Source organism: Lutra lutra, chromosome 14 (assembly GCF_902655055.1).
Source record: "Lutra lutra chromosome 14, mLutLut1.2, whole genome shotgun sequence".
In the NCBI taxonomy this organism is placed as follows: Eukaryota; Metazoa; Chordata; class Mammalia; order Carnivora; family Mustelidae; genus Lutra; species Lutra lutra.
In genome coordinates, this window is record NC_062291.1 from 84076987 (window position 1) to 84097730 (window position 20744).

The 20744-nt window shown below is 44.0% G+C and overlaps 1 protein-coding gene across 2 annotated transcripts in view; it reads left to right on the forward strand.

The window, feature by feature from the left end:
* The window catches only part of DOCK1 (dedicator of cytokinesis 1), a 509676-nt gene that overhangs the window by 433427 nt on the left and 55505 nt on the right, over positions 1-20744 (forward strand). For both annotated transcript variants that reach the window (XM_047703531.1, XM_047703532.1), the window contains exons 33-36: positions 1439-1587; positions 12131-12216; positions 12402-12558; positions 19570-19610. In XM_047703531.1, coding sequence (XP_047559487.1) covers positions 1439-1587; positions 12131-12216; positions 12402-12558; positions 19570-19610 — 433 coding nt within the window. The remainder of the gene's footprint in view (positions 1-1438; positions 1588-12130; positions 12217-12401; positions 12559-19569; positions 19611-20744) is intronic.

Below are 20744 nucleotides of genomic sequence, written 5' to 3' on the forward strand. Positions count from 1 at the left end.
AAACAAGAAATTAAAGATGATTCCTGGAGAACACCCAAGCCTTGCTCACCGTGAGGACCATTTGTTCACAGAGGTTAAATCCCCGGGGTTATCACTATAGGTAGAGCTCAGCACTGGCCCCTGGCCGGGTTCCCGTACTGAAGGGCAGGAAGGTCAATAATTGAAAATTAGAAAACTGTCATTCTTATAACCTATTTTTCCAATCCTTGCATCTACGACCACTTGCTCCTGCCATTTCTAAATGTCGCTGCCAGCTTGGAACAGTAAAAGCTGTCAGCGACAGACCGAGCACTCCATGACACTCAAATTGTATTGATGAACGACTTGGTGTCACTATCATCTGTTTTCTGAAACATTGGCTCTGACATCTTTTAGGCATAATACAAGACAAGTGTCACCTGAGAGACTGAGTATAATAGCATTTTTAAGAGAATGCTTTGCCACAGTTACATGCCTATCAGAGACATTAAGCATTTGGGGAAGTGATGAGAATCCCGTTTTTATAGCCTTAGTCCAAATACCACATATTTAGTAAAAGTTGAAAATAAGATTTTCATTTTATTCAGATTCCTTATTGGAGGTTACATTTTGTATATGTGTCCACTTAATGTAAATTTTAGAAATCTATTAATTTAGGTTTATTAGGTGGGTTATGAACTTTGTTAAGTATGGCTATTTATAATAGCCAGATTTATTTTATGGCTCTCTTTACAGGAGTCCTTATTAGCTGAGTAACTTAAAAAAAAAACTAAACTAAATTCTGTAGAGGATCCATTCTCTTTTCTGATTGTGCAGAAAGATGAATAAGATAGATTAACTCTGGATAAGTTGCGAGTGTTAATAACAAAATGGCACCGCTGAGATCCCAGGTATGCTGTCTCCCAGCCCTGCTGTAGAGCCCTGCTCATGTCCTTGATTTTTGTGATAAAGTTGTCTGATTGTGAAATAGCATTTATCTTATGTAACACGTAAGTCATGACTACAGATCTTACACTGGATGGATATTTTAATAGCTTCCCTTACAACATTTCAAATACAGTCCACTTGTTTTTTCTATTTTAAGATTTTATTTGTTTATTTGAGAGAGAAAAAGAGACAGAGAAAGTGAGCGGGGGAGGAGTAGGGGAAGAAGGACAAGCGGACTCCATGCTGAGTACAGAGCCTGATGTGGGACTCAGTCCCAGGACCCTGAGATCACGACCTGAGCTGAAATCAAGAGTCGGATACTTAACTGACTGAGCCACCAAGGAGCCCCTACTGTCCACTTCATATGCTAAAAGCTGAACACATTGAAAATTCTTCTGGATGAGAAATGGTTGCATGTTCCAATATCTCAGCTTTCAAAGTTAAACTGATCTGTGTTCAGTTTGGTCCATCAAAGCTCATTGAAAATCCTTTAAAAAGAAAAAATTCTGAATAATGTCTTTCTGTATTTAAGGTCAACACAAGATAAAGTTCATTCCAGAAATGGTCGGCCCGATATTAGAAATGACGCTAATTCCTGAGACAGAACTGCGCAAAGCCACCATCCCTATCTTCTTCGATATGATGCAGTGTGAATTTCATTCGACGCGAAGCTTCCAGATGGTAAGGGCATAGTAGGGGTGCGGTAAGTGACTTGGGGAGAAGTCACACAAGGCTGAAAACCTTGAAAAAGGCTTTTTAAGTGGCTCTGGAGGTAAAGATGTTGAACACGAAAGCCTAATTCCCTACAGTTTAAAAGAGAAAAACCCTAGGCCTTCCCTTTTTGAAGAAGCCTATCATCCTTTAGGGAGAAATATTTCCAATTATTATTAGCTTTTACTTATTTAAACTAGATTTACTACACATTCAACCCTGGATAAAAGTCTCTTCCCCCTTGGTACGTACCCTCCGAATGTTTAACCAGACGTTCCCACACTCTGTCAGACTGGCTGCTTCTTGCCAACGTGTGTTATTTTCAAGTCAAAAAAGTCTTTGCTTTTCCTCTCTTACCTGGGTCTTGGTCTTTACCTGTGCAGCGGAACTGATAAGAGCTCCTCGAAGAAAGTCCGTGTGACGTGCTCAGAACATATGGTATCAATAGGAAAGACAAAATCTGAATATTTATGTTGGAAGATTAAATAAATCTTCCCTAGATTCCACGAAGAGAAGTATGTGTTTACATATTCGCTGTCGGGTAACACATTGACATGCATGAGAAGAGCCAAGTGGTAGTGGGTCCTCCATACTGAAAGCAACCTTTGCTTAAATATTATAATAATTCAAGTACGTGAGTATCCATTTCACATGGATTTTTGAGAAATTTTAAGGAAAAAACTCCTATATTGGAAGGAAACCAAAACTGCACCAGAAGAGCATGTTCGTAGTGGGATCTCTTATTTAAAGAGTAGATGTTCCTTCTCCCCTTTATACTGTTTAGTTCTTCAATTGTGCATGGTTTATAGATTTCCACTGGCCGGTCCTCGTTATTATGGCACGAAGGTGGTAGCCAGGAAGAATAATTTTGGTATTTTCTAGAGCCAGAAACAGATACAAAGCTAAAAGAACCTCTGCTCTGTGAGGAACAGTTGGGTTTGCCCACACTGAGGTTGGGAGACCATGACTCCCGGGACCACCTGGATCTCTGGCAGATGACCGAACATCCTTGGTCTTCGATTCAGGCCTTAATGTTGGTACAGAATGGAACCAACTCCAAAGGGATGTTGTGTAAAAGGGGAATAAAACAGACCTGTGAAAACCACCTGCCCACCCGCCCACCTCCTTCCCTCCCTCCCTCCCTTCCTTTGCTTCTCACCCCCTTTCTTTGTTTCTCTCTCTCTTTATTTGCATAAGGGAAGAGGGCTTCTTTGCACTTATTTATCTATAAAATTAAAGAGATTGTTTTAAAAGAACAGCTATTTTTATTCCTCTGGTTTGCAGTCAGTCTTTGTACACATGTAATGTAATGTTGTAAACATTGTCCAAATTTTGGGGGTTCTCTTTGTTTGGCAATCTATCACAGACATCTTTCTTGATTACAACGTGGTAACCATGATTTTTATGATGGCATAACATTTCATAAAATGAAATGGGTAATCTTCTCATACCCATCCCTTTCGCTGAGCATTTAGGTGGCTTGCACATTCTCACTACTGTGAGTAAATGTGCAGTGAACACATGCATGCATATAGCTTGACTTTCTTTGGAAAGTTTTCCTTGTATGCATTCTCAGAAATGGAGTTGCCAATTCAAAATATTTTTGTAAGTTTTGACATTATCAATTTTTTTGTGGGCATTGTTGCCGTAAGGTTTGACCCATCTCCACTGCCACTGGCACTAAGTCATGGTCCAGCTCATTGCCAACCTACCAGAACTAGGATTTGGAGTTTAAAATGCCTTTTCCTAGGCTGAAAATACATCTGACTTTTTGAATTTTATATGAATTAAGCCCCAAAGAAGGACCTTATGAAAAAATGCTATTAAAGAATCAGGGGTGCCTGGGTGGCTCAGTGGTTTAATGCCTCTGCCTTTGGCTCAGGTCATGATCCCAGGGTCCTGGGATCGAGCCCTGCGTCGGGCTCTCTGCTCAGCGGGGAGCCTGCTTCCTCCTCTCTCTCTGCCTGCCTCTCTGCCTACTTGTGATCTCTGTCTGTCAAATAAATAAATAAAATCTTTTTTTAAAAAATGCTATTAAAGAATCAGGTAGGAGCGCCCAGATGGCTCCGTCTGTTAAGCATCCAACTCTGGATTTCCGCTCAGTTCATGTTGTCCGGGTTGTGAAACTGAGCCCTGCGCTGGGCTCCACACTGAGTGAGGAGTCTGCCAAGGAGTCTCTCCTTCTCCCTGTCTCTCTGCCCCCTTCCCCTAGCCCCTCCCTGTGCTCGCACGCCCACGCTCTCTCGTGCTCTCATTCTCTCTCAAATAAATAAATAAATCTTTTTTTAAAAAAGAATCAGATAAAGGAGAAAACTGTGTTTATATGGTAAGTGTTATGAGCCCTGAAAACTAAGATCAAAGGCCTTTAAAACACTGTGTCATTTGTAATTCTTCAAGCCAACTTTGGAGTCAAACTAAGGTCAAGAGCAGTTGGAACAAGGACGAGGGCGTGAATGAGAATTTGGCTTCTGAGTTGTTCCTTTTCTTCCTTCCATTCTTGTGGTTCTCATTGCTGCAGCTTTAAAACATCTTACACAGTTGCCTGTGGCAGCACTTCATTTTCTCGGGCTTGCAGGGTCTCTGGCTCCTCCCTAAAGGGCAGGAAGTTGATGAAAGAGAGTCATGGTGTTTCTACCTCCGTTCTCAACGCTGCCCCCAGTGGTGAGTTCAAAAACTGTCTCATATCAGGAGACCTCTTTCCAGAAAACCGAACTGTTTGTGTGATACCAAGAAGTAGTTCTGCACATTTAATTCTATTCCACAAACAGTTTCACATCCCTAAAACATGTCCCGCTAGGATATATGTGAATAAAAGCATCAACCTGAAGACATAGGTCCCCAAATCCTGCCGTCAGGCTGAGGGTGGTCTGCTACTTGGACTTTTTGGTCAGTAATCATTGACTATTCGTTCACCTGTGTTGTCATCTACTCGTACATTCAAAGACAAAGGGTAGGACATGCCAACGGTTTTTTTATTTTGTTTTGTTTTTTTTAAGATTTTATTTATTTGTTTTATTCATGAGCACAGAGAGAGAGAGAGAGGAAGAGGCAGAGGGAGAAGCAGACTCCCTGCTGAGCAGAGAGCATGATGCTGGGCTCGCTCCCAGGACCTGGGATCATGACCTGAGCCGAAGGCAGACGCTTAACCCACTGAGCCACCCAGGCGCCCCAAGGCCAAAGGTTTTTAAAGGCAGAAAAACTAAAACTTGTGAGAGGAAAAAATAAATAAATAAAATCTCTCTGCTCTATGAATCCCGTCTTAGGAATTGGGAAAAAGATCAGTCTCCTTTTCTCTTGTGATACCTCCATTTATTTTTTCTCTTGATCTCTCTCAGCCTCCTAGGCCTAATGTCACGTGCTGCTCCCCTATCATCCCCATTTTTGCCAGGCTTCTTGTCATTTGGTTTGATGGGTAGGTTACAGTTGTCTTGTCTTTGTTTGGTCTTCTGGCCTCCGGGGTGGGTTGTGGTGACTCGTCCGTCCTTCCTCTGTCTCATCTCCAGCACAGCAGCGGCTTCTCTTGGGCCCTCGGCCAGGCCTCTCCTGGACCCCAGCATCTGTCTCTTGACTTCTTCTATCTTGTCTAACTCTTTCCCAATCTCAGGTCAGCCCTCATTTCCTAGGGGCTCCTCCTCTTCCTGAGGCACGAGGCATGCCCTCTGTCCTTCGTGGGGGTGTCGGGCTCTTGCCGAGAGGGGGCACACACACAGAACAGTGGAGCACAGGCAACCCTGCCTCCATCCCTGGAGCTTCCAGGTTGGGGCTGGCTGGCTGCTGTGTCACTAATCCGCCACCAATCCAATTACCTAACCTTATTAGTCACATCAACAAGGGCTTAAATTGGCTTCACTTTTAGAGCAGATGCACAAACCTAATGAAGTACGGGAAAACATTAGGGTTTTTCGTTTTTACAGAACATACGTGTTTTGAACCTGTTTTGTTGCTTTTTTTTTTTTTTTTTAAGTGTGCTGTGTCTTTCTGAGTGGGTCTGTTAGCGTGCTGTCCTCAGTGAGGTGTACATTCTGTCTGGGGGGTAGTGTGCTCTTCCCGCTGAGTGGACAGTGAACCCTCTGGACGCAGAAGAAGGACCTGCCGTTTTACTCAAGATAAGACTGAATCAGGCCATTATTGGAATTTCCAAAGCCTGAGTTCCAGATGCGCTTTTCTCCAGTTCCCCCGGAGCTGCAGCTCCTGTGTTCTTCTGCTGCAGTGTAGGGACTTGCATTAGAATGTTCTTACACATACATTTCCCCAAAAGTCTACTTCTTTCCTCTACTTCTGCAAGAAAGAGCATGACTCTTCATCCAAAAGAGACGTGTCCCTGTCGTTGTCCCTGGTCCTGGGTCCAGCCACTGGATGGGTTCACCTGGCTGTGGGATGGGGAGGCATGGAGTTACCTTTCGGGTGCTTTGTCCTCCTGCTGGTCTGGGACACGCTTTCCAGGGCCTCGGGCGGTGCCTTTGGTCCCCTTGATACTGTTTGTGCTGGGCAGATCCTCACAGGTGCTGAAGAAGCCCTGCAGAGGCCAGCTCACAGCAGTTCCTGGCTCTTCTGGCCCTTCCTAAGAATCTTTTATGCTGTGGATGCCACATCCATTCTCCTCCATTGTCCCCCTCTACTGCTCCTCCTCTGCCCATTAGTCCTGGAGGACGCATTTTCTGGTCTCTCTCCTTGACACTTGCCCCCTTCTCAAGTCATCCCGACAGTGAGTTCCCTCTCCCCAGTGCCCATCCGCCCCCAGGCTGACCCCAGTCCTGGAGTTGACTTTTTTCAAAGAAAAGCTCCAACATGGGATACTTCAGGATCTGCTCCGCTAGCGTGTCGAGGTCTGGAGGCACTGGCATCTTTGGGCCCCTTACATCATCCTTGTGCACCCGCTGGACCATATTACTGTGAGACCAACCTTCACGGGGCCTGAAACTGACCTCTCCCTTGGGTCACCAACATCCCCCTTCAAGACCAGTAATGCTCCAAGTCTCAGTCTCATTGGATTTTGCTTCATAAAAAAAAACACAAAAACATACTTTTAAGTTCCCTCCTTGCACCTTTTTAAAGAATTCCATTTGTTATGTCTTTGGGAAAAACAGAACTAACAGCTGAGAATTGTGGCCAGTGACCGTCCAGGCTATATACCATTAATAAAAATGGAATGGAAAAGTCCCTACAGCAAAATCATATTTTCAATCATGGAGCTATTTTCTGTCATCTTTGTGAGGGTCAGTAAAATGCTCCACAACTTACGGAATTCCTGTTTCATTGTAACACTATTAGAACATGAGTAATCTTGGCATCTTCTATGTTTTTGAGGTGCTGTTTCAATAATCTCTTTCTACGGCCCATGCTGGGAACTCTTGAGTGACCCAAGAGGATGTGGCAGCTTCTGCCACTTGGTGGGAGAGCAGGATAGTTTGCACTACCCTGTGGATGTGATTTTGGTGGTGATTTTATCCTGCTTATTCTTTAATTCTTTGGGATTTTGTTGGTTGGTTTATTTTTGCTTTCAATTTCAAAATACTACTTGATTTTATTGTTTTGGACCCTGAAAGGGAACGTACAGCACAAGAACTAGGCTTTTATTTCACTGAATCCCAGACCTAAGTGTCTTTGAGAGATCATGGAGATGAAAGCCCTTGAGTTTAAGAGTTCTGATTATCTTGAATTCTGTTCTTACAAGCCCTCCAGCAGAGAGATGCCCACACTTCTGTATGTCTTTTAGCCAAATCAAACAGGACGCACTCTAAGAGCATGTTCCTGGAGTCCAGGGTCGTTGAATACCGCCCAAAAGCAACTTTTCAATGTGTGTGTGTGGTGTGGACATGGGGAGTGGCTCTACCTGTCTGAGCCATTTCCAGCCAACCAGGCAGTGGGCAGTTCCCCAGCCTTGGGGCTCTTGGGCTCTAGGCAGAAGCTTCAAGGTCAGTGAATAGCCTTCTTGTTGGACTTGGAAGGATGTGGGGATTTTAGAATGTGAGATATGGAGTGCGGGAGATTAACTGTGTAATTAAGTTTACAGAGCGGTTAAGCAAGAGGAATGCAATATACATAAAAATATTCGTGTGTCTGAGCACAGGGATTAAAGGCTGTGACAGGCTGGGGGGACTCAGTGGCTTCTAAGATGTCACATGAACACAGAGCCCTGAGAGTGTGGGCGTGCCAGGCTGCTCCGTGCCCGGCATGCTGGCTCCTTTGTCCCTCGGTCCTGCTCTCCCCGCTGGTACGATTCAGTGATGTTCTCCTGCCCGCCCCTCCTGCCCACACTAATGAGAAGGGACATGGCTCTGCAGTCCTAATGGATTGGCCCGGTTCCTTCTGGAAGGTCAGAAATTGAGAATCTAATTCCTTGGAGCTCTCTGAGACCAGGGCATGCTCACGAATCATAACCCTCCCTGCGGCACCTGTGAGCACGTTTTCTTGAACAACAGGAGAAGGCAGAGCAGTGTTGGACGAAGAGCACTTTCACTAAAGCTTATTTGTATGAAAGTCAAGAAGCACTTTTGCGAATGCATGTAGAAGACCCTGTGCCTAGATTTTAGATTTCACCCCGTTCTTGATAACCTCCGAGCACTTTATCGATGTGGTGAACCATTTGTGCAAACCCTTCCATCTGGGTCCATCCAGCTCCCTTCCTTGCTCTGACATAAGCTCAGATCTCTTTTATAAACGTGTTCCTGGATGCCTGGAAAATGCAGGCCTGGTTCTAAACATTTCTGAGTGCATTAGACCGGGAACGGTCAGTCTGGCTCCCAAGAAAAATGAAACATTCTAAACCAGGTAGACTTAGTTTTTGGATTATCCACTCCTGAGCTCTTCTACCCCATGATCCCTCCAATCGGAGCCAGTAACCTGCGGATAACTGTAGCATTGAGCGTCGAAAGCAGTCATCACTTTCAAAATTGATTGAATGAACAACGCTGTCGATACCCCTGTGAGTGTAGCCCCTGCTCTGCCACATTTGGCTTTACAACAGCCTTCCGAAAAGTCCTCCACTTACGCATGGACTCTGTTCCATATTCTTGGAAGGCCACTGGTATCAGATGCTTAGGGATGCTCTGGTCGGTATTTTAAGTTGGACACCTGTGGACATTTTTGTAGTGCTACTGGTGATTCTGAAAAGAGAAGAAGTGTAATGATTTTGCTTATCACATGAGTGAGCCTCTGCCACCTTTGAAGCAACGCAGTAAACCCTTGCTAATTTTAACCTAACCGTCGAGAACCCTGCTGCAGGTTAGCAGACAGTGTGCGTTTATGAGTCCTATAATCAACAAACTTTTTAATAAAACCAGCTCTGCTCAATCAGCAAGTGGACTTTCTCTCATTTATTTGTGGACAGGATCGTTGAGTTCTGATGATGATCACAGTTTGCAGCACACTAACAAATTGATTCTGGTATATTCTGTAAAAAACAATGCAGACCCTGGAATGAGAGGCTGGCTGCAGATCATCGGGTATTGAATCCTTGCTGATAAACAGAATAGGGTTGCCAGGTGTTTGTGCAAATTACTTGGTTTAGAGGTTAGTAAAATTAGAATCAGCTGTGTTCTTCTGATTTACTTATCATTCATCCGCTCATTTTAGGAAACATTAAATTCATCAGTCAAAATTTGATAAGCAGCACACTTAAAGAGCTGGTGTTTCCTTATTGCCCTTGTTTGTGACAGCTACGTTTACGTGGAAGCAGAGAAGACGTGTCATTTCCATAAAGTAGACTCCAAGTTCAAATACACCCGTTTAACTAGGGATGAGCAGTGGAAATGCCTGCGTGTGTTGGTCCACGTTAGGAGAAAGCTCGTTTTCCTGCATTCTCTGTGCCTTCCTCATGGTATGCTCATTAAACACATGTGGCATGCAGTCGTGTGTTTTAATGAAGTTGAGTCTTATTTTGTACCTCAATTATTTGTCTTGAAGAACCAGCATTCTCCAAAATCTCTGTGGTGTCCCATCACGGTCCCCTCAGGGAAATGGGACTGGCCTGAAGCATCAGTGTTTGGGCTAATGGCAGCTGATCTGCCTCATAGTTGATTCCCAAAAGGCCCACCTTTTGCAGAATTCTTGACTGAAAAGAACAGCGTACTAGTGGGTTAGTATCAAAAGGTTCTCATTTTACAGGAGAGTCGTTATCATGAGGCTTCAGGTAAAGACAATAAAACAAGCTTTTTTCTTCTTCACTAGAGCTGCCTTTTTATCTATGTTCCTAAAATCCCTGAACCTTTCAGGCCAAACAGAATCAAACAGAGGGTGTTTATTTGGGGAGGAGACAACAGGCAAGATCAAGGAGAGAACTGCAGGATATGCACCGAGGCCTGGGTTCCGTGATGCGGCCGAGTCCTCGATGTCACCGGGAATCAATACACCTCTTGAGTCCCGTTTAAGCCTCCACTTCATCTGCACTGTGATAAAATTGTGGCTGCAGGCAGCAAGTCCCGATCAAGGTCAGGCAGCTCTGTGCCTATGTGAGGCTCCTCCCTGGGTCTCCCCAGACCCCTTGCCTTCTGCCTTACAGGGGCCACAGCCAGCTGCCCCCCACAGTGGCAACAGCACCCCGAGTGCCCAGTGCGGACCAGATGCCTGCAGCCCCGGTTGCCAGCCATCATCAGATGAGTGTGTCCAGCCCTTGGCTTGCGTGGCCAAGAGCCCAGGCTGTGTCTTAGCAACCTGCTGGACTGTGCCCCTGCTGACCTGTGAAGCCCTCCCCAGCTCCAGTGCAGCACTGATCCCCCAAGGGTCCTTGTGCACATCGCACCTTCATGCCATTAAAGCAGCACCACAGACTGTTCTAGGAGAGACCCAGAGAGATGGAAGTGCTTTCTGTCGCACAGCTTAAATAACTACAGGATCCTAGTAACCGTGGGTGACTTGGGGATTCTTCCCTGGGAAAGCATTGCCTGAGCATGTATTTTAAGGGGATCCTAGGGCCGCGTAGGTGGCTCAGTGGGTTAAACGTCTCCCTTCACCTCAGGTCATGATCCTAGGGTCCTGGGACTGAGCCCCATGTTGGGCTCCCTGCTTGGCAGGGAGTCTGCTTCTCCCTTTTCCTTGGCCTTTCCCCACTTCCCCGCTGCTCGTCCATGCTCTCTCTTAAATAAACACCTAAAATCCTTTTTTTTTTTTTTTTTTTTTTTTTTTAAATTTGACAGAGAGATCACAAGCAGGCAGAGAGGCAGGCAGAGAGAGAGGAGGAAGCAGGCTCCCCGAGAGAGCAGAGAACCCGATGCGGGGCTCGATCCCAGGACTCCAAGATCATGACCCGAGCTGAAGGCAGCGGCCTAACCCACTGAGCCACCCAGGCGCCCCTAAAATCCTTTTTTAAAACTTTTTATTATTCATTTTTTAAAATTTCTTTTCAGTGTTCCAGAATTCATTGTTTATGCACCATACCCAGTGCTCCGTGTAATACGTGCCCTCCACAATACCCACCTAAAATCTTTAAAAAATAAAATAAGGGGCTTCTAGAGACCCCTGCCTACATACAGAGTGTTCTTGCTTTCTGAATCCTGAATTTAGCTGTTTCCCTCAGTTCCTCCTAAATTTGCCTTCTTTCAGTTTGGTGTGGATTTTCCCACTCTGTGGGAACTAACTTTCTCACAGGCTTCCTTACTCCCTGACCCAAGTCAGTGGGTAATTTCGGGGCCCCTGCAACATGGAGATCAACTGTGGAGAATCCCATAGGAGTGGGCCCTGAATTCTGCCAAGGATAGGGGACTGGGCAGCAAGGATGGGCTCAGATCTGTCATTAGTGAGGTAGTTACTTCCGGCCTGGTCAGCCCAAGGTTCATGACCCCTGTGAAAACAGCCTGGAGATTTGTACCTCTCCAGAATTTAGAGTTTTCCCAAAAACTCCAAGAGACAGAGTTTGGGTCCAAGAGACAGTTCTGGGGGTCCTTGCCCACGGCTGTGCTCTGGAATTCTGATCGGAAGCTTTGGGGTGTTCAAGGAGAAGGCCTGCAGATGGACCTTCTTGAGACTTCTGCTGGTCTTTTAGGGACATTGTCCCTCCTGTGTTTTGTGACTTTTTTTTTTTTTCAACCAAAGTGAGCTGTTTCACTAGATCCATCAAGGAATGGCAGTGAAGTGGCCTCTTGGATGTTTTGCGATTGCACAGAACTCTTTGCTGGCAAGTGAAATGCCATCTGTTCCTTTCCAGGAACCACCGAGCTATTTTCGATGTTACTTGTTCGTGGAGATGAAGTTTGAGACGCTGTTTCCTATTGCTCCTTGGTTGTTTTTCCTGTGGTTCCTTCATCTGTCTTTCTCTAGTTCTTGCTCCTGCTATCAGAATATACATGTTTATTAACTCAGTTAACCAGGGGAGGAAATGAAAGGGTCCCCCCATGGCAGGGGATCGTCAGACATCTCCAGGGCTTCAGGATGGCAACTCTTCAGTGACGTCAGGCTTCAAAGGCTTAGGGTAACTAACTGATGACGATTTCTCACCGATTCACGTCCTACTGATGCTCGGTTTTAAAATGAAATATCCGCCATGCTGATTATTTACACTTCCTGTGTTTAATTATAGTTTGAAAATGAGATCATCACCAAGCTGGATCATGAAGTGGAAGGAGGCCGAGGAGATGAACAGTACAAAGTGTTATTTGATAAAATGTAAGTGTTGATTAACAGTAGGATTTATGTCAGAATAGAGACAGAGAGACTGTAATTAGACTACAATGAACTTTGTAGCCCAGAAATAATTAAAATGTGTTAATAATGGAAAATATTTAAAATTGCACCTCAGTCAACTTTCTTTTCTGAGCGTGATTAACAAGGTGTGCATAATTATTTTTCAGCCTCTTAGAGCACTGCAGGAAGCACAAATACCTCGCCAAAACAGGAGAAACTTTCGTCAAACTCGTTGTGCGCCTGATGGAAAGACTTCTGGATTACAGAACCATCATGCATGATGAGAACAAAGAAAATCGCATGAGCTGCACTGTCAACGTGCTGGTGAGTGAAATGCGAGTTAATTAAATTTCCAGTCTTCACAGGGAGCCAGAAACTGGACCAGAAAGTTCAAAGGCCTCATGGCAGCTGGCCTTGGAGCCTTTTGAGGGGGAACGCAGCCTTTTTCGCTCATTTCCTCGTCTGCTGTGGGGAAGGGTAAATGAAGTCGAGTCCTGCTGCTCCACTGTAAACAAGTCTGCAGAATCATCACCCCTGGGGGTTTCCAGGTGGTTCTTCCTGGGGCTGAGAATGATCAGCCAAACTGTTTTGTTGCCAGGTAGCACCCTCGTTGATGACAGGTGTCTAGTGCTTCGTCATTAGGAGATTGCAAACATGTCCTGTTGTGGGTTGAGTGGTGGCCCCCAAGAGATGGCTCCAGCTCCCAATCCTCAGAACCTGTGACCATACTTGGGCCAAAAGCCTCCTTACAGATGTGATTTAGTTAAGGGTCACAAGATGAAATTGTCCTGAATTATTGTCCAGTTGGGACTCTAAATCCAATAACAAGCATCCTTATAAGAGACAGGAAAGGAGAAGCACAGAAGACCACATGAGGGTACAGGCAGAGACTGCAGTGATATAATCACCAGCCAAGGGGCACCTGGAGTCCCCAAAAGCGAGGAGTGGCTGGGTGGGATTCTTGCCTGGAGCCTTTAGAGGGAGTGTGGCCCTGGTGATGCCTGGATTTCCAACTCTGGCCTCCAGAACTGTGAGAGAATATATATCGTTTTAAGCCACCAGGATTATGATAATTTGCTACAGCAGCCTCGAGGAACTAGCTCATGGCCTCTTGGAGAGCGGAGGCTCGGGTAAATGTGGCCACTGCCATCCACAGTCCTCTTGCACACCTGCTATCACTGTGACATGGCCAGGTCCTATGGACACCCCCTTCCCAGCTTAGCCGTGGTGCAGAGCTCGGGGCAGTGCACTTTCAGGAAGCTTGATGACAAGCTCAGCTGCAGGGAGTGGTTGGCCAGCCTCGTCACTGTCACTGTCAGGAACCACGTGACGCCTATATCTCCCTTCAGAGCTCTCTGCCCCTCTCTGCGTCATCCTCCTCTGTCACTCCCAGAAGGAGCCAGAAAAGCAGACTCTTGGCCCTGAGAGGGTTTGCTTCCATTGCCCCTGCCTGTCCCAAGGCAAGAATGTGAGAAAGCACTATTCCTGCTTTGGGCTGCCTACTTCACTTCTCAGGAGTTTGTGTATCACCATCTGGTCGTTAGATGACACGCGGATGTTCTGCCTTCACTTCATACCTGCCCCCCTCCACTGGAATGGACTTGTAGGCACTTTGAGCTCATGGAAGCAGACTTTTGTGCCAAGAGGAATATGACCCATCCTTCATTCTTTAGAAAACCGCCAGAGATGTGATAGGTTTAAAAACATATTTTCAGGGACGCCTGGGTGGCTCAGTGGGTTAAGCCGCTGCCTTCGGCTCAGGTCATGATCCCAGGGTCCTGGGATCGAGTCCCGCATCGGCTTCTTGCTCGGCAGGGAACCGCTTCTCTCGCTGCCTCTGCCTGCCTCTCTGCCTGCTTGTGTGTACTCACTTGGTCTATCTCTCTCTCTGGCAAATAAATAAAATCTTTAAAAAAAAAAACATATTTTCACCTTCCATCCAGTTTATTGTCAGTACTGAATTTGTACTTTGTGTGAGAAACTGGAAACTGAAGGCTCATGGGCCACCTCAGCCCCTGCCTTCTGTGGATAGGCAGCCTGTTCTGACTAATGGTAAATACCTTCTGTAGCAAGTTTTCTTTTCCCTAAACATCCAAATGTGGAGGACTTCTGGTTCCCGGTTTAAAGGGAGCTTGGATTCTTCACCATAAGAAAAAAGCTGAAAAACCAAAAATCAACAAGTCTTCTTAGATCTGTCTTCTCAGATCTGCAGGGAAAACTGCTGCCCCCCAGACTGGAGAGGCAAGAGAATCCAGTGAATGACAGCTCAGCGGAACAGAAACCACCCCTGGGGCCAGGACTAGTTTAGATGCCTCTTACCTGGTGCACTGTGTCCGCTGGCAACCTGAAATTACAAGGCATACTAAAGGCAGAAAACACAGTTTGAAAAGATAGAGCAAGCGTCAGAGCTAGGCTCGGATATGGCCCAAGTTTTGGAATTTTCAGCCTGGGAATTTAAAAGAACTATGATTAGTATGGAAAGAGCTCTAGTGGAAAAAGTGGACCTTATGCAAAAATGTTGAAGTAATATAAGCAAAAAGATGGAAACTAAGAAAGAACTGAAAAGAAATGCTAGAAATCCAAAGCACTGTAATGGAATGAAGAATGTCTTTGGTCTCTTTTTTTTTTTTTTTGAAAGACCTTATTTATTTATTTATTTATTTGATAGAGAGGGAGAGACAGCGAGAGAGGGAATACAAACGGGGGAGTGGGAGAGGGAGAAACAGGCCTCCCACCGAGAAGGGAGCCCGACATGGGGCTCAATCCCAGGACCCTCGGATCATGACCTGAGCTGAAGGCAGAATGCTTAATGACTGAGCCACCCAGGTGCCCCTTTCTTTGGTCTCATTAGTAGACTGGCCAGAGCCAAGGAAGCAATCAGTGAGCTTGAAAGATCTAAATAAGTGCGTGGATGTCATAAGGGTCTTAGGCAACTGTGAGTATCACTGGCTTCTGGCTTCTGTCCCTGAGGTCTGGCCTACTGCTAAGTTTGCTTTTATAGTCACCTGGAGGCTAATTGGGTGAGGACCCCAGTCTTTTGCTCAGGAATGCCCTGACCCTTGCTTCATTGTCTTCCTGCATTCTAACAGCTGTTCAGAGAAATTTGCTTTTATGATGACAAAATGATTAACATGAAATAGAAATCAATATTTTCCTGTTGGAGAGAAATGGAAACCTTTTAAAAATAATTTCCTACTATGGACATACTTTTCTAGTGCTCCCTAGGATTTTTAAGGGGATCTAAGAAGCTGATTTGTGTCCAGAGGGAAGAATTATTAATACGTTTCTTCACTTTCCAACTTTGATGATTGAGAATACTTTTTTTTTGTTGTTTTTTTTTAAATTTTAAGCAAGATCTCTCATGCTCACCAGGATGTGAAACCTAGTGGAGATGTACTCTGAATGTGGCCTTTTATCATCAGAACCCAGGGGCAGAAAATCAGCTCTCGAAATGCCACCTACAGTCACGGTTTCTGATGTTAACCTGTGTTCCTCTGCCATACGGAGCCTCACGCAGTACCTACCTGTTGTTGCTGCAGTCAGCACTAGCCAGGCTCTAACCAAGAAGCACACCTGACATCATTAACCTCTCTGAACTTGGAACACCCTGAATCATTCGAGGAAGAGTCAGCTGTTCTATTCTTAGCCTTTTCCTGGGGATCATAAGACGGGTCCCAACCTATCACAAGGCCTTCCCGGGTTTTTACAGACCAATGTTCTGTCTCTTAATAGTCACTACCCAGCTCATGTTTAGTCACATAAGTAAAAACATAAATATATTTTTATCTCCTTGTCCATTTTCACCTTTTCTCTTGGTACTTTCCTTATGAAACAAATTATGAATATGTATATCCATCTCTAGATGAAAATAGATGTCTAAGCATACATTAGTGATATATAAAATGCACTCTGTTTATTATTAACCTGGAAATCCTAAAGTTAAAAAATAGAATTAAAAAATAATAAATAGAATCAAGAACATAGGATTTATTGATGCCCTTTAAGCCCATTGCGAAATTTCCTTTAGAACCAGTGCTCTTGTTGTTGTTTTTTTTTTTAATGGAATCAATGGAACATTCTAAGTTGTATGAGTTCATTAATGTGTTACTGTCCTTTGCATTAAAAAAAAATTTTTTTTTTAACTCTGTGCAGGGACCGGAGTCTGCTACACGTACCCATCCCTGAAGCACATCTCTATTACACTAGATCAGGGTTGCCCCTGGACAGAATGTGCATTTGTAATGAAGTAGAGTTTTGTTGTTCCCTTATAGTTGTGCAGTCTTTCATGACTGGTTGGTAATTTTGTTGTGTGTCACCACTATTCTACACAGTCATCAAGACAGCCCTCTCTCAGTTACTTTTTTCATGGCCCCTTTAGAAAGCTAATTAAGCTGGCTCTCACGAGAATTCTAAAAATCTCAGTATTTGTTGTCATCATGAAGGAACACAGAACTGGAGTATAAAGCAAATGTGTAAGTTCTGGAAGATGGGTGTGTCATGGTGCATTAGCACTGAGGGTCTAGTCCTGAAAGGGTTGCAGAGATCCACAGAGCTGGAACCTCGCCCAGACCCAGCACCAGTGCAGAAGGGACCTGAGAAGTGGGAATGATGGGGAGGAGGGAGGGGGTGCTGCCTGCAGGGCCCAGAAGTGGAGCGCCAGAGCAATGTGACCTTTTACGTAAGAAACCCACAGTTTTATATAGAAACTGGGGTTTGAGATGAGCGTCCTTCAGTTGTAGAGAGGTTTTGAAGTCCTAGGAAGGGAACAGAACTAAGCACAGGCAGGAAATAGAAGACATTTCCATATCCGTGAGAGAGGAATAAAGGTCACCTGATATGCCCATTGTGAAATTGTAAAGGAGAATGATCAAAAGCTTGGGGAAAGATTAAAAATACCAGCGCAAAATAGGATAGTATAAAATCGTAGCTTGTAAATACTGGTGAGTTAGAGCTGGAAGTGAAGGGCTCATCCTCTCCCTTTGATCCGGATTCTTTTTGTTACGTCCCTCTGAGTTGTCGGCTGAAAATATCCTCATTACTGAGCTATAGCATATGAACCAGAGGACATTGAAATCTCAGATGCAGCAAAATAGGAAAATCTTGGAGAATTTTTCTAAAGGTGCCCCCTCTTACTTTCTGTATTTATTTATCACTTCTTTTCAGAGAGATCAATTTCAGAAGCAGGGTCTTTTTTTTGCTCATGATATTAAACAACTTATTCCATCTTACGGGATAATTGGAGCCTTTATAATGGTGATATGGACTATGATCTTGGGGCCTAATCCTAGAGTCCCCACATTGTATTCAGGTGCTAAATTTCACACTGAAAGTGGCTGTGATGGTGCCTGCCCTCCCTTGGGCCTGGTTTGGTGAGTGTTCTGCACCTTTTTGGGGCCCCAAATCTTAAAAAAGATTTAAATCTTAAAAGAGATTTTAAAGTGTTTATAGAGATGTTTACATTAAGAGAGAGAATTTTTTTTCTTTTTTAAAAAAATATTTAATTTATTTATTAGAGAGAGAGAGAGCACACAACCAGCAGGAGGGGCTGAGAGGGTGGGAGAAGCAGACTTTCTGCTGAGCAGGGAACCCAACGTGGGGCTTGATTCCAGGACCCTGAGATCATGACCTGAGCTGAAGGCATACATTTAACCGACTGAACCACCCAGGTGCCCCAAGATATAAAATTTTGAAAGAAATTTTCATGGTCACCCAGAAGATATTTTACAGTATGTGGAAATAGCCCATTGCTTATAACCTGCTAATTAATGTTTCTTCATCAATAAGCATTGAAATACAGAATGTGCTTCCAAGGGCCAACTGGTTTCTTTACTGTGGTTTGCAAGGTCGGTCTGTCTGGAACAGCACTGTCCAATAGAAATTTCTGTGATGATGGAAATGTTCTCTCTCTGTACCGTTTGGTACAGTAACAGTAGCCCCACAGGGTTACTGAGTCCTCAGGGTATGGCAAACATAACAGAGGGAGCATGGGAGCACATTAAAATGAAAACATGACAGTCCAAAACCTTTGGGATGTGGCAAAGGCAGCCCTAAGAGGGAAGTAATATAGCAATATGGGCCTTCCTCAGGAAGGAAGAAACCTAACCTTATAGCTAAAGGAGCTGGAAAAAGAACAGCAAACAAAGCCTAAGTCCAGCAGAAGAAGGGAAATAATAAAGATTAGAGCAGAAATCAATGATGTAGCAATTTAAAAAAAAATCCAGTACAACAGATCAACGAAACTGGGAAATGGTTCTTTGAAAGAATTAACAGATTAATAAAGCCCTAGCCAGACTTATCAAAAAGAAAAGAGAAAGAACAGAGTAAATAAGTCGTGAATGAAAGAGGAGAGATCCCAACCAACACTGCAGAAATGCAAACAATTAAAAGAGAATACTATGAGCAGTCGTATGCCAACAAATTGGGAATCTGAAAGAAACGGATAACTTCCTAGAAATATATAAACTACCATGACTGAAACGGAAAGAAATAGAAAATCTAAACAGACCCATAACCAGCAAAGAAATTGAAGGAGTAATAAAAAAAATCTCCCAATAAACAAGAGTCCAGGGCCCGAGGGCTTCCCAGGGGAAGTGAATGTTTAACTTTATTTAATTTTTTAAAGATTTATTTATTTATTTGAGAGAGAAAGAAAGAGAGCAGTGGGGAGGGGCAGAGGGAGAGAGAAAATCAGAGAATCTCTGGTAGATGCCCTGCCAAGCAGGGAGCCTGACTCGGGGCTTGATTCCCTGACCCTGAGATCATGACCTGAGCCCAAATCAAGAGTCAGATGCTTAACCAACTGAGCCACCCAGCCAGCCCTAACTTTATTTAATTTTAATTAAATTTACTTTACATTGCATACAGGTAGCGTGGCTATTGTATTGGCCACCTCGGGTCTAGAATACCACATTGCCTTCTCGCGGCTCTAGCCGAGGCTGGGCCCAGCACGGTTTAAGTCGTGTTAGTGATGCTTACTCCCAAATATGGGATCTTTAATGTATTTTTCATTTTCTAATGACTTCCTAATGTCTAAGGCATCATATCTTTGGGATAATACCTTTATTTAGCTAAAGACTGGTGACTTTCAAATGTCAAAAGTGGGTTTCAGTCCTTTCAGTGTAGGATGTGGAATCTTTAGCATCACCCCCTTCCCCAAAAAGTAAAGACCAGTGTAAGACATCTTTGTACTTTATGTGAATTTATGGTTCTAAACCAAAGAGCCGGGTCCCTTTGGCTGTGCTTGACACCAGTGGAAGAACCTTGAGTGTTTAGTGCTTATGTGACACCTTTTGTAGAACAGGTTTCTTAAAACAGTGTTGTGGTTTGATTTTTCAGAATTTCTACAAAGAAATTGAAAGAGAAGAAATGTACATAAGGTATGTAGGCATCCCACTTGTCCGTTCCCTCTGCACGTTTATGATAATTGCTGTTTGTCAAGTGCATGCTAACAACCGTTGTATGACCACAGGGGTTTATCTTGTAGGAGTCATGAATATTAGAGGTTGAATTTGGTGTATCCTGACCTCTTGTGCAGATGCCAATGCTAGACATTTCGGGGGTCATATTTAGCCAGCTAAATACTCTTTCACAGGTTTTTGGTATCTCTTGACTGACTCATGTGGCCCTTTTAAAAAGAGACAAGACCATAATTTTCATGTTTTACAGTAAACCATATGATCAAATGAGAAATCAGTTTTAATTATATCGGAAATAGATAATAGTATATTTTTTCAGCCTATTCTTTTAACTGATGCTATATTCTGATGTTTTCTATTCTCTGCTGGATTTTCCTCCTTCGTTTGCCTTTTTCTCTAGAGGGGGTTGTCTGTGATGGATCCCCTCTCTTGGTCATTTCGAGGGGCCAGTGTCAATATTTAGCAAGATGATAACTTAGAAGAGAGTAAGAGTATGTTCATGTGGCTTAATGTTTAATGATGTGTTTACTATATCAAGCATGCTCTTCTAACTTGATTTCTAAGAATGTTTTTAGTTTCTCCTTTATTAAAATATACCAAATAAACCTAATAAACTTTTGCAAAAGCAGCCAGATTCTTTTATCTAAAATGTAGTTTACTCTATATTAAAAGGCAATTTTATATCTTTATGGCAGAGAAATTTTTTTTTAAGATTTTATTTATTTATTCGACAGAGAGAGATCACAAGGAGGCAGAGAGGCAGGCAGAGAGAGAGGGAGAAGCAGGCTCCCTGCCGAGCTGAGAGCCCGATATGGGGCTTGATCCCAGGACCCTGAGATCATGACCCGAGCCGAAGGCAGAGGCTTTAACCCACTGAGCCACCCAGGCGCCCCGGCAGAGAAATTTTTTGATCACATTCACTGTGATCATTGGAGCTCTTTACTTTTATGGATTTGTGTTTGTATGGATTTCGGGAGGGTGTGCATTTGTATTCAATAGAAACATAAGAAATTACAATCAAACTTCGTGATCTCATTTCACATGTAAGATGAAAAGGAATGAGAGACCCTTGAAGTACAATTCTGCATTCTTGGG